The sequence below is a fragment of the Trichomycterus rosablanca genome, chromosome 22, assembly GCF_030014385.1.
Source record: "Trichomycterus rosablanca isolate fTriRos1 chromosome 22, fTriRos1.hap1, whole genome shotgun sequence".
NCBI lineage: Eukaryota > Metazoa > Chordata > Actinopteri > Siluriformes > Trichomycteridae > Trichomycterus > Trichomycterus rosablanca.
Window position 1 is genome coordinate 17,079,874 of NC_086009.1, and position 14,227 is coordinate 17,094,100.

A 14,227-nucleotide genomic window follows, 5' to 3' on the forward strand; every position below is an offset into this window, starting at 1 on the left:
ATTATCAACATACCAAAAAATACCATATGTGATGAAAGTATTTCCAATATAACAGAACTTGGTGAAAGTATGAATGTAATAATGAACACAGTGTTGTTCATTTGGGATGCATTCATGCTTTGATTTGAGCCGTTGGGATCTGTGCAGGCCTATCAATTAAAATTTAAATGTTACAGCATTAATACATTACATGTATACAGGTAGTTTTATAGACACCCCAGGTGACACTGTAGAGATTTTTGCATTAGGAATGCACCACCTTTCAGCAGCAATCAAGCTGAATAAAAAAAACACAAGAGTAATACAAAGCCACACTCCTTTTTATTCTGCTTTTGGGCAGCAAAACAAAATTTCATGTTGGAAACTGGAAAACAGACTTGTGATGATATTTTTATAACAGAATGCCTGTCAACCTTGTCTTTGATAATACAATAGACAACTTGAGCAATACCGTTCAACTGAAGCTATTACAGTTTAACTTTTGACCCACTTAATCTTACAAAAAACAGGAATAAAATTGACAGTAAAAGTAATCTGCTTTATTCATGACATACAGTACATGGGAATGTCTGGCACATTTACTGGTTGATAGGAAGTAATATATGTTACGACATGGCGATTCTAAAGCCAATCAATTTTTTTTCTAGGTACATACCTGATTCTGTGGTATTACATTATGTAATAAGTTCTATATTTCCATAATAACTCATTTGTGTCAGTTATATAATTTTATTTAACTTTACACACAATAACAATGTGTTGATGTTAAATCTGATTATATACCAATCCTGCATTTCAGATTATATCTCAGCTGGCTTGGAAATGCATTAAAACAGAACATTGGGCTGATGATTTCTGCTTTCTGTCATGGACAAGCTGCCAGTTCTAATAAACAACGTTTTATAAAACTGTTTGTTGTACAAAACAGGGAACATTCCAATACAGCAAAAATCAATATCAGTGCAGTGTTTAAAATGAGTATTAAGGCACCTATCCTCTATGAAAACGACAGTAGAATTAAGTCTAAAACAGTGGTTCTCGAACTGATGCAAGTATCAATGATAGAGCTTGAAGTTCCCCCAGGTGATACCTCAGATGATCTTGGAAAATGTGTAGCAAACCCAACTGCTTCAGAATATATACTTCATAAAAACTAATCTCTTTGTCATAGATAATGGAAACCCATGGTGGAACGATGCTAGTTTTGATGGAACAGACACACCAGTTAGGAGGATTAAACATCAGCTGCTGCCCATGTGACGCCTAAGTTTGGAATATAATTGTACAGAGCTGAAGTAAGAACCAAGACTTGTACACAGGTCCACTGTGTGTGTGTGTGTGTGTGTGTGTGTGTGTGTGTGTGTGTGTGTGTGTGTAACATAAATAATCCCATAGTTAAAAAAAATACAAATATTTTTAACACCTATTACCAACAGGACAATAATGACGTTTATAACATTGCATTTTTTGCAATATTTAAATCATTTTTCCTGGCAAACTTACACCATACAAACAAAGATAAATCCCCCTTTTTAAAAACCCAAAGATAAAATACCTATTTACAATACAAACCAAACTATTAAGTGCTACAGCTAATTGCTGTCAGATTTAGGTGATCATGCTCAAAGATCTTTTACTGTGAGGGCATATGGTCACTGGATGATTCTTTCACAGATGGAAGACGTTCAGCAGCTCTTACTCTCTGTAGCAAAAACTTATCAAATGCTGTAAAGAAGACAAAAAGTGAGTGAATATCTAATACAGCTGATGTACAGTCTGTTGATTTATGGTTGGTGCATGTTGGGAGAAATGTAAAGGAAAACAGACTGGACTGGTACCTTCATTGGTCTCATCGTCGTCTTCCTGGTCATCTTCTTGTAGCTGGGAAACAAGCAAAATTATGTTAATCTGATGTTTTGACTCTTTAAAAATACTTAAAGCAGTGAACACAGGTTTTTATTCTAAAATGTATACCTGGGCAATTTAAGGTCTAGTCTTTTATAGGTAAGAATGAGTACAGACATGCCAAGAGAAGTGTTCCACAAACAGTGATTAAAAGGGATTTCAGGTATTTAACCCTCTACAGTACAGAAGATAATCAAAAGATTAATGGGATTTAAAGAAATGTCTGTATTTAAACGGCAAGGCTGAAGGCTCAAGATAGCAATTTTCCTCCCAATCTAGTCATATCCAATTACCCAATTGCATTATGCTTCCTCTCTACTGATGTTGATCTCCACTGCTGACTGAGGAGAGCCCTGACTAACACACACCCCCTCCGACACGTATGCAGTAGCCGACTGCTTCTTTTCACCTGCACGGTGCGAGTTCATATGTGGATCAGGTGCACAGTGGAAGTGTGAAGTCAGATTGTTTATGGAAATGAAAATGTGAAAAGCCGGTATGGGAATGTACTGGTGCCCATTGCATGTCTTTTTTATTCGAACATGACACAAAGCCTTTTCAACAGCATGGCTGTATAATCCGTGCCTGCAGTCCAGACCTGATTTACACTGACGTGTGGTGCACAACAGAGTCCAAGTAAAGCTGCACAGCTTAATACTTGCATAACGACTGATGTGTGGAAAAAAACTGCTTTCAACACAGGATCAACTGGTGCCTTCAGACTCAAAACTATTTTAAGTGCTGATTAAAAGAAAGGTGATGTAACACAGCAGTATACATGCGTCTGTCCTAACCTTTTAAAAATGTGTTGCAGGCATGTACTGTTTACAGTTAAATTAGGTTAAAGAAAATGTAATCACTGCTTTTTGTTTTGGGAGGTGGAAGGAAACCAGATTTATACTGTATGTAGAAATGTAAAAAAATGTTTCTGTGCTGAAGTTTGGACACCCAATGATTTTCTTTAGTCTCAGAACTTGTCAAACAGGTCATAGATTGTTGTCATGAAATGTCAGCTGCTGACAAATCCAGAGTGTTATAAATTCTTCAAACATGGTGCATGCACACACAACAATAAAGAACTAATCTAAGACGATTACTGAGAACAATAATGAATTGTGCACCACTGTTTGCTCAAACATTGTTCTTTTGTCTTTTTATTCATTAAAGTTCATAAAATCCTGCTTCAAACAGAAATACACATAAATCATTATGTAACATCAGTGTTTAAGGGAAGTGCAAGCTCAGTGGTAAATGTACTGATCAGGTCACTGCTTCTAGCCACTCCACTGGGCCAAACCCAAAATTGCCCTAATCTTTTAATAAAAATAGACGTGTTAGTTTGAAGATGGTGCCACAGGTCTGTGGAGTGTATTTTTTTAGTTCCTGCTTATTTCCTGACCAATTATTTGTTGTTTGTACAATTAAAAGAAAGTTTGATTTTGGCCCAAATGTGTATGTAATAAATAAAAATTCAACACTCACATCTTCATCAAGCCATTGCTCAATGTTGTTCATCACGTCATTTTGATTGACTGGAATCTGAAAGAGGAAAGAAAGTGAGATCAGTTTAATAATGTTGGTGTTAAATGGAGAACCATTTAGCCCTAAGCTTACGATACAAGTCTATAAGGGAGGAAACCCTTGTGCAAAGTTGTCTGTAGCATTGTAGTTAGGGATGTAAAAGACTAAGTCATTAACCAATAACTGACAAAGATATGAAAAGTCACTGGTTGATTGGTGCATGCAAAAATCAACTGGCTTTAACTACCAAGATCAGTTTAGCACAGCATGTTTTATGCTGCATTTTGCAACAGCATAATGCCAAAAGTTGAACAGGGGGGAGTATGATGCATTAAAAACATTGAACTCAAAAAAGAAAACCATTATAAGTTATAAGTTTAAATTATAAATAAAGTTATTAAGCTGCCTGTAAACAATGCTGCCTATAACCAGGGTGACATGAATCTCAGTCTCGTCGCTTGTCAGTTACTGGTTAATCATCCACTAATGACTTCCAGTTGTTGGTTAAAGAATTTGGCAAAATTTGCATCAGATTACACAGCAGATTGCTTGTTGCAAATAGGCTGTCAATTAAAAAACCTGCAAGAGAGACACCCCCAATAAAAAGCAGAAAATAGCAATCATGCTAATTACTAAGCAAATGGCGATGCAAATGCATTGCTGATTTATAAAGCCACCTGCACCTCAGCATACACTCACAGCACATTATTTGTACAGCAGTACAGCTCCACCTTAATGAAACAGAATAATGGCACTACTGAACAGACATTGCATGGATATTACCCTTTTAGCAGAAAGCATGAAAAGCTTAGCCACCACAAAGACATCCTTAATGCTAATCAGACCCACCATTCCCTTTTCCACCATCCAATAAAACTGTGGAGAGGAGCCGAGAGGAATGGAGTCATCCTTTACATAAACAGAGAGGTTTCTTTAATGATCATGCACACATACTACAGACAGTTATGTAATGCTATACCAAAGACTATGCAGTGTGTTTAAAAAGGCATTTAAAAGATTTTATCTGGTAAGTTCAGCCAATTTTCTTAGTAAGAAACAAATTCTCAGTAATAGCAAAATTCCCTTCACAAACTGGAACTGAAAAAAAAAACACAAGTGGTAGAACATTCTTTATTGCTCTCCAGTCTCATTAAGTATTAAAATGTAAAGACCCACGGCTGAAGTTTAAGATTTAGGTCTATATTGAACTGCATTTATATCCTCATACATCCTGACCAGACTGCTATTACTCTTTTGCTGAAAAGTATCTGCATAATGTTATACTACCAGCATTATTTGTACAGCAGTGTGTTACCTGCTTGTATTAAAAACAAGATTTTATAACTTCATAAACAGCTTTTATGACTGAATGATTGAGAGTTAACACAATGTGTATGTAAGATTTCAGAAATACACGATGCACATGAACTCACCAATCCAGTATGAGCACTAGCGGCAGCAAATTCATTCAATACTGAAGGTTCCAGACTGTTCCTGAGGTGGACATACAGATTTAGTTTTACATATTATGTCTTTGATATTGTTTTATTTATACAGTGATTTTGTAGCTTTGCCTTTTAAATAAAAGTCCACATGAACTAAAACATTTTACCATTAAATGCAGAATAACCCTGAGAAAAACAATTTAAGAAGAATAAATAGCTTAAAATAGCTTAAAATAGACTTCAGAACTGCAGAACAGTCACCAGGTTACCAGATTAAAAAAATATAATTTTCTATGCTAGATACATAAAGCATATAACAGAATGCCTACAAAATCAATTTCAAAGAAGTAAAAAGCATATAAAAATAGACAGCAGTGGTTTTGTGTAGAGAATGTTGATGTATCTACTGTATATATAAATCTATATATATATTTATGTATCACACTAAGCAAAAAAGGTCAATAAAAAGCCCACCTCTCCTGAAGTACTTCTGTAGGCTGCTTTTTTCTTTGAGAACTGTTGTCTACGTTTGTGCCTGCAGAACATTATAAATAAACGTATAACAAACTGTTTTACATCATGGGGTTTAATATCTGTACGTAACTGTAACAAAATATTATTACTTACTTAGACAGGCCATTTGACTGGACAGACTTCTAACAATTTGGCTGGTGGGTGCTGCTTGCTGGGGTTGGTTTAACAGTGGAGGGGCAGGGTTGAGGTCAATAAGATCATCAGTTGGCCACTATATGAATTACAGTTGAGCACATTAATATCAATAAACAAGCTCAAATGCTGATAAGGTGGAATTGAGATGTATAAAAATAATTGTACTTACCACCTGTTCAGTGCTCTGTCTGTTACACAGTGTCTCAAAACTGCAAACAGAAAATCAGTGAGACATGGTTTGATGAGTTTGGTGAGGAGGACTTAAGTGAGTAACTTGCACAGAGTCCTGACCTCACCCCTACTGAACACCTCTGGGATAAATTGGAACATCAACTGTGAAGCAAGCCTTCTCTTTACATATTGCACCTTTGTATTGCACATACAGGACATGTAAATATGAATAATATACATCATATTTCACATTTGTATTGCACTTATAGGACATGTAAATGTAAATATGAATACTCTATTACATAATGCATCTTTGTATTGCACTTGATGTTCTCAGCTCTCGCTTTTGGCCATATAATGTATGCAATGTTAGCCATGACTGTCAAATTAAATAAAGCTAAATTCTGCTTCTGACCTGTGATACTTTGTGAAAGCTGCATTAATGTCATCATTGGCATCCAACATTTTCTTAATCTGCTTCTCGTCAGCGAGTCTGGGAACGAGGTTCACTATTCGCTCCTGCATCTTCTTAGATGTCGTGTACAACTGCTACTGACAAAGAAAGGAAGAGCAGCCAGCTTAATTTGTATCTACAGTGTGAGATAGTTAATCTGACAGTATTGCTGTTATAAGTATGAACCAAGGCACTCAACATGTCATAAAAACATAAATGTTTATATGTTTGCATAGGCACATATTTATGTGTATTCTTAAGCAAGTGTGTTCTTCTAAGATGTGTAATAGGGTGTGTTTATGTTCTCTCACCTTCAGAAGTTCTGTGTCTGATTGCTGAACCCTTTTAGGATTTGCCTGATTTATCACGTCCAACATCACTCTCAGGTTATTGTAAACATGTTCTAGATCAGTCCTCAACTTCTCCTCCTTCAGCAAGAACAACATCAATTAAATAGCAATACATGACATGACATCTGCCACACAAAGTACCTTTGTGTGTCTGCAGATTAATAATAATAAAGGTTTAGTTTGCCAGCAAGGCTGTTTTAAACAAAGCAATGGGACATAAAGTCACTTTAGTATCTGTTAATGTTAAGAAAAATATGCTACAGCTACATCCCTGAATGCCATGGTCTGAGTGAGTGTGTATACCTGGTCAGAGGATAAAGTAATGGGACCCTCTGTTGTCTGCAAGGGTGATGTCTGCTGGGGGGACTGAGTTTGGACGGTGGAAGAAAGAGGTGGTCCATATATTAATCCAGAAAGACGCTAGTGGGATAAAAATGTAGTGACTTTTTAGGGAAACATGCACCATAGTGTAACAGCTCAAATTTGGACTGAGTAACCTCCACAAAGAAAAAAATTAATACAATGGTAATAAAGAATTTATTATTTTGGTGAACTGTCCAAATAAAACTCAAAGAATTTGACCTTTTTGTCACCATACTGTATATTTACCCCAGTATAACAGAAAGTCATTTTGTTTCTATGATTTTTTACGAGTGCCAACTTGATAATGCTGCATTAATTCACCCGACATTTTAAATTACACAATGTATAACAAATAAATCAGAGGTAAGCATTTGGGTTAAAATGCAGGTGTAAAAAAGGTTTGTGATTGCTCCTTTTCTTCCTTCGAAAAAAGGTTTCCTTTTTTAACAACAACACTTACCCTTCCAGGATTGTGCACTAAACTATTCACATCAGCCTTTGGAAAGTTCACTCCCCTTTTCCTGAGATCTTCATACACATAAACTACGCCTGTTAAATCCGGAAAACTACGGAATGCATCAGCCCATGCCTGGAGCAAGAAAAGGAAAGAGGAAATAAGAAGTAAGAACACACCCGGTGTCTAGTGTAACATATTCTACACACAATACAAAACTACAACACCAAACATTCAAACACTTACAAAAACACTTTATCAAACCACATTGACACTTCTGATAATAGTTCTTATTACCTGTATAATACGGAGAACTTTCTCCTGAATAACAAAAGGAGGTTCATTTTTAGGTAAATATGTTCGAACCAAAACAGTGTCCACAAATTCTCTGGTTGATACAAGGACATGAAGTTTGTGGCCACAGTTCTTTACACATGTCTCCAGAACCTGAGATACACAAGGAGAAATAATATAGTAAGTAAAACGCAGTAAGAGAATGTTAGTATTCTTTGGTTACATTCATGACAGGAATGGTAGTTACTCAAAGAACATCAGTAAACCTTGATATCTATGATTAGTATAATGAATTTAACTATAGCTATTAGCATACACATTTACATATGATCAGGCATAACATTATGACCACCTTCCTCATATTGTGTTGGTCCCCCTTTTGCTGCCAAAACAGCCCTGCAACTGTAATGCACTCTGTATTCTGACACCTTTCTATCAGAACCAGCATTAACTTCTTCAGCAATTTCAGCTAGCTCGTCTGTTGAATCGGACCACACGGGCCAGCATTCGCTCCCCACGTTCATCAATGAGTCTTGGCCGCCCATGACCCTGTCGCCGGTTTACCACTGTTCCTTCCTTAGACCACTTTTGATAGAGACCGACCACTGCAGACCGGGAACACCCCACAGGAGCTGCAGTTTTGGAGATGCTCTGACCCAGTCGTCTAGCCATCACAATTTGGCCCTTGTCAAACTTGCTCAAATCCTCACGCTTGCCTATTGTTCCTGCTTCTAACACATCAAATTTGAGGATAAAATGTTCACTTGCTGCTTAATATATCCCACCCACTACCAGGTGCCGTGATGAAGAGATAATCAGTGTTATTCACTTCACCTGTCAGTGGTCATAATGTTATGCCTACTCGGTGTATATGGTATTAGGTCTGTATAGATTGTAATATATACATAATATTAATAATAAGCAAGTATGGGAATACTAGGTATGTATAATAACAAACAGTCATTGAGTTTCAGAAGTAAACAAACAAGTTGCCAAATACAAGTATCCAGGTATCCAGGTGTACACTTGCAACAGTGTCATAGTTTCAAGGTTAGTCACAAGGTATGAGCTACAATCATTAGACCGACATTCATTTTAGGCCATTACAATACATATATGTACATTCTTTAAAGCCAGTGGCCTAAAGATATATACACGCGTGCAGCTAATTATTCTCCCTAATTAGTTTACTGGCAAAGCCTTACACTGCAGGTAATGCTAAGTTCACACTACACCACTTTCAAGGTGTTTAGATTGCTGTACAGTTCACACTACACAACTGGGTCTCTTGTAATCGGGAGTCTTTTAAAAATGTTGTGGGATCACACACTACACAATATATCACCAGGAGGAATCTCAGACGAGTCTCTCTGGTCTTCCAAACTACGTTTTGTCATGAAAACACACACAAGAACTGACAAAAGGGATTAATGACACATGTCCAAAAATGCACAAAAAAATGCCAACAAGAAATGAGCGATCAGGGTTGACTGTGCACTGATACGCAGTGTAAAAGCAAGTGGGAAAAATAAATGAATCTGGGTTAAGGAGTGGGTTTTGCTACACAGCCTGCAAAAGAGAGGCTGTTCTGCAAAGAGAGTTGGAAGTCAAATATATATTAAATCTTGGTATTATGGTTTGGCGAGGATGATAAGTCACAAATACTGTAAAGCTTGTGTGTGCCGATGTATTCTGTTAGAACTATGTTATGCCCCACATATGTACACTCCTCCCGCAGGGTTTCCCTTCTGTATCTTGTGTTCACAACAATCACAACCTGATCGCAACATCATATCTTATGTCCCTGATTTTAGAATGGAAGGTTGAACAAAGTCCTTCGGCCATATAGTGTATGTACCGCATGCACGCATGTACATATAAGCTACTTACCGTCAATGTGAGCATGACCTCTTTGAAATTCCTATTTCCCACAATTTTCTTCTTTATTGCTCTGACTGCATCTTTAGGGCTGTAAACAGAGCCGCAATGTTAATGGTTCTGAGGTTTGTCCCCTTGGCTACACATAAAAGCTGTTAGACAAACTAACATGCTATAAGAATTAGACAATACAATAATAGTGCTTTAAAAACATTTAATGCTCTGTAATGTGTACTGGTTAAAATCTAGTGTAAAACCTGAACAAGGTTAAGTGTTGTGTGGCATTATAACCAGTGATTTAGTGATGGGACCCATACCCTTCTTCTGAGTTGTTGATTATGTCGCAGATGTCCATGTTGAGGTTCCAATCAGAGGACGGCAGACTTGATCTTGTAGCTTGATCTAACACAGACATGAACACATTTATACTGCATATTACACTAATAACACTGAAATCTACACTGCATAGCCAAATGTGAAAAAGGAAGGCTTGGTTCATCAAACAAAGGGATTGATGAACCAACCAAGTCTTCCTTTTCTCACTCTAGATTTTGATTTGACTAACCCTATTGCAGATTGTACACACCTATATGCACCTACAGTATTTTTAAGGGTTTCCCACAATACTCTTGGTCATACAGTGTCTTGCAGTGTCTTCAATATTTACACTAGCAGTCAAATGTTTGGACACACTTACTGAATCCATTGTGTGTTTGTTACTCCTCTGCTTTACTGCTATGCTACACTGTTCTTCAATAAAGCACAAAACTTGTTGGTCAATGGCTGTCTATCAAATAATGACTGTTGGTTATCGGTTAAAAGAATTTGGAAGAATTTGCATCTCTATCTACTCAGCTGTCAACACGCTCAAAGGTGCATAGAGCAGAATTTTGGGCAAGTGTGATGGATTGGTATCTTGTCCTGCGTTTACCTGGTGTATTTGTGCTTTGCACCCTGTTGTAACTTGACTTGGCATCAGGTACTTGTCGTCATAAAATAATACTTAAACTATCCTTGTGTTTATAGGTTCTAATTTGGAATTGTCAATGGTCTCCACTAAATAAAATGCCTGATCTAATGGTAACTGGCCATTAAATTAGGAGTAGCTGAATCACAAAACATGTCTGTCATGAATTAGATGAATGAGTTTTTCAATATTTCTGTATACAAAAACATCTATTATTTTCATTTATTCAAAATGACCATTGACTAATGGCATTTCGTTAAAAGAAACAGGCAAAATTTGCACCACTAATGAACATATCAAAGATCCTTATTTTTATAGCATTTTACAAAATGTCCAATCTTTTAGTCGGTATTCATTACAACATGTTCATATTGCTGTACACAATACAGAGGCAACTTTGTTGCAAAAGTTTGACCTCAGTAAGGTCACATATATTACTCATCTAATTCCACTGGTTTGGTCTGTAATGGTTTAGGCCAGAGACCAGAGATGTGAACAAGCAACACTCAGACAAAAGATTGAACCTAACCCACTCATTTTCTCCCACAGAACCAGGCATTTTAGGTCATGATCACGCTCTCTTGTTCTTTGTTCATGAGAACTGGCACACTACAGCGCTTGCTGTCCTGTCACACTGCCTTGGCACACAGGTTTATTCAAGTAATCTAAGCTTTAAGCTAACAGGGAGGGGATGGCACTGGAATGTAGGTGAGGTTTGGAAAACTTGATTAGGTAGTTTTTATCCTGCTCTTTCTCAATCATTTCTTGTAATGTGTGAGTGTGTTCCTTTTGCAATGCCAGTAATCGATCCAAAGGAATTTAGTTAACTATAAGGCATGTACAAAACCAACTGAAAAAAGGAAAAAGTTGGGACAGAATATAAAATGCATACTTCTCTTGTGTTTTGCAGTCTTTTAGTTGGAAAGGTCCCAAGGACGGGTATTTCATGTGATAAGATTGTAGAACGTTTAAAAACCTGTTTTGGAACCTTCCACAGGTAACAATTTACACAGCAGTTAATGCTATCATAATTTAGTATTTTAAAATAGAGCATTACAAAAGGCTCAGTTATTAATGAGCAAGCATGTCAAGATTTACTACTTTCTGTATCTGTGTGCAAAGAGCGCTGGCTGAAAACAATACTGAATGTCTGTGATGGTTGATTCTTCAGATAGCACTGTATTAAAAAGCTGACAGGTCTCTGATACTAATGCTGTTTGAATGGGTTTGAGAATACTTTAGAAAACCCTCAAGAGTAAACATAGTTAAGATTCCAGTGCACAAAACGGAAGCCAAATACGAACATCCAAAAACAAAGCTGAATTCTCTGAGCTCAGGTTCCTCTATGATGAACTGATGCAAAATTTTTAGAAATAATGCTTCTGTTTTTTGTTTAATTAGCAACAAACTTCACATAATCGTTGAAATGCCGGGCTTCTCGCACAGCAGCCTCTGAATCATGGTGATATGAAGCTGGCTTGACTGTTGACAGTCTCATTGTATTACACTCATGTGGTTCTGGAATTACATATTCATACCATATGAGACTACTGTTTTCTGTACTTTTTAAGGGGTACAGTCTAACTAACCCTAATTATATGGCCACACAGAAGTTACCAGTATGTAGGCCTATATTTTCACCAAAAAGATTGACAAATATATTGAAGTCTCAGGACTGCCATATAATGCATGTCCCTTACAAGTGTATTGAAACTTTTGATGCCAACTGAGTATGCCAAAAGTATTGGGTACTGAAATGTACCAGTTAACAAGCCATTAAAAGTAAAGTTTTAATTCTGACATGCTGATGCCAAATTCGTTTGATAAAACAAGCCTAATGGTTATAGTCCCAATACACAAGTTCACTACAACAAAGCCTGTCAGAAAGCACCAATCAAAACGCAGATTTCCATGCTTTGAACCCGCCTTCTCATTCTGATTGGACAGAAGTCGCATCAGTCTGGAATTATTCAAACACTTGTCAGACCACATCAGTATACGACGTATTTTGGAACAGGTGTAATACAATATATCTCACAAAACAGTGTTTTTTGTGGGGGGTTTTTTATTTTGCGACTACATCTGCATAACTTAAAACACTGCTGTTACATTTTACAATGTGTATACAGGTATAAATGTCGAATGCAAAAGGTTGAAAGATTGTTGGGTCAGGTGCACTCACCTACAAGCTGTCCTACACGCGTAGAGAAAGGGTTTCCTATGAAAAAGTCCATCTGGGCGGTCAATACAGGTCAGTTCACCATCCAACTTTGAAAAACAAACACTTGTGTGTTTCCGAGGAACGAAAACATTCAGACACTTCAGCACCCGACCGACTGGAAACTCGACCAAGTGACGTCATCTTTTAAAGGAGACTCCTCACTCAGCGTGTTAATGCAGCCGCAGCTTTTACATTTCACATCTTCAGCATTTAGCAGATGCGACTTATCCAAAGCGACTTACGATTGTGAGTAAATACAGTTCGAGCAATTGAAGGTTAGGGACCTTGCTCAGGGGCCCAACAGTGACAGTGGTGAGGCTTGAACAAGCAACCTTATGTTTACTAGTCTAGTATCTGAACCACTGAGCTACCACTGCTCTCATCTTTTAAATAACTGGGCTGTATATGGTTGTATATTTGTTGTTGTGTTTAACTGAACAACCTGTAAACACATTTTAAACTTTTTTAACCTAAACAACAACTTTAAAATAGTACATTTCTGCTTTTTAACAGTCAACGCTAAAATACATTTATTGCATAGGTTAACATGTGCTTTCACATTACTTTAACAGTATAAACAGATCCAAGCTGTTACCAACATAACCAAAAATTCATACTATGCAGCCGGTGTAATACAATGAGCATATGCACAATTACCTTAATTTCCTTTGGGATTAATAAAGTATCTGTCTGTCTGTCTGTCTGTCTGTCTGTCTGTCTACAATTGTGAAGAGATGTATATACTGTACTATGTTAACAGTACACATTGGGTTATGCTGGTAGCATAGTACATGACTTTGGATAACCTGGTTACAGAGTAAACAGTTTTCTATTTTGTTACCAGCATAACCATATCGTTCTACAAACCTAATCCAATGTGAAGTCTATACTAGACTGCCAGTGTAACCATTCTGTATGCACAGTGTGTATTCATACTAGTAATGACCTAACAAAATTGAATGCTTTTTTTAAAGCTTTAAATATATAAACCCAAAGCAGTTACACTATGTAAACATATTTTAGATCATATTACAATAAACATTTGTTTTAACATAGTTGTCTTAAAAGCAACTCTTACAACAGCTCAATACAACTAAATGACAACTATTGCAATAGACAATTGTACTCATTAAAGATGTATAACCACTTTCCAATTCATGCCATCATAAAAAAAATTATAAACCCCCTTACCATTTTACAGGTATCCCAACCAAAAGAAACTTAATAGTGTCTTGTTGTTGCACTTTCACTTATACACATACAGTGTATCACAAAAGTGAGTACACCCCTCACATTTCTGCAAATATTTTATTATATCTTTTCATGGGACAACACTATAGACATGAAACTTGGATATAACTTAGAGTAGTCAGTGTACAACTTGTATAGCAGTGTAGATTTACTGTCTTCTGAAAATAACTCAACACACAGCCATTAATGTCTAAATAGCTGGCAACATAAGTGAGTACACCCCACAGTGAACATGTCCAAATTGTGCCCAAAGTGTCAATATTTTGTGTGACCACCATTATTAT

At 36.8% G+C, this 14,227-nt stretch overlaps 1 protein-coding gene across 1 annotated transcript; it reads right to left on the reverse strand.

The window, feature by feature from the left end:
- Positions 1–319: 319 nt before the first annotated feature.
- On the reverse strand, positions 320–12,741 carry tom1 (target of myb1 membrane trafficking protein). The gene is made up of 15 exons (XM_063018618.1): positions 12,654–12,741; positions 9,822–9,906; positions 9,517–9,595; positions 7,630–7,779; positions 7,339–7,467; positions 6,819–6,935; positions 6,477–6,593; positions 6,127–6,260; positions 5,710–5,749; positions 5,499–5,616; positions 5,346–5,406; positions 4,860–4,920; positions 3,388–3,444; positions 1,839–1,881; positions 320–1,725 (listed from the first exon to the last, which is right to left on the reverse strand). The coding sequence occupies exons 1-15, from the start codon at positions 12,703–12,705 to the stop codon at positions 1,634–1,636; spliced, it is 1,335 nt and encodes a 444-aa protein (XP_062874688.1). The 5' UTR covers positions 12,706–12,741; the 3' UTR covers positions 320–1,633.
- Positions 12,742–14,227: the final 1,486 nt, after the last annotated feature.

Bases quoted from the DNA above. Each gene is read 5' to 3' on its own strand.
- tom1 (XM_063018618.1), bottom strand. From the start codon at position 12,705: ATGGACTTTTTCATAGGAAACCCTTTCTCTACGCGTGTAGGACAGCTT. The intron at 9,596-9,821 runs GTATGGGTCCCA...CTCTGTTTACAG, and splicing joins ATCAACAACTCAGAAGAAGG to CCCTAAAGATGCAGTCAGAG. The intron at 1,726-1,838 runs GTACCAGTCCAG...TCTTCTTTACAG, and splicing joins CGACGATGAGACCAATGAAG to CATTTGATAAGTTTTTGCTA.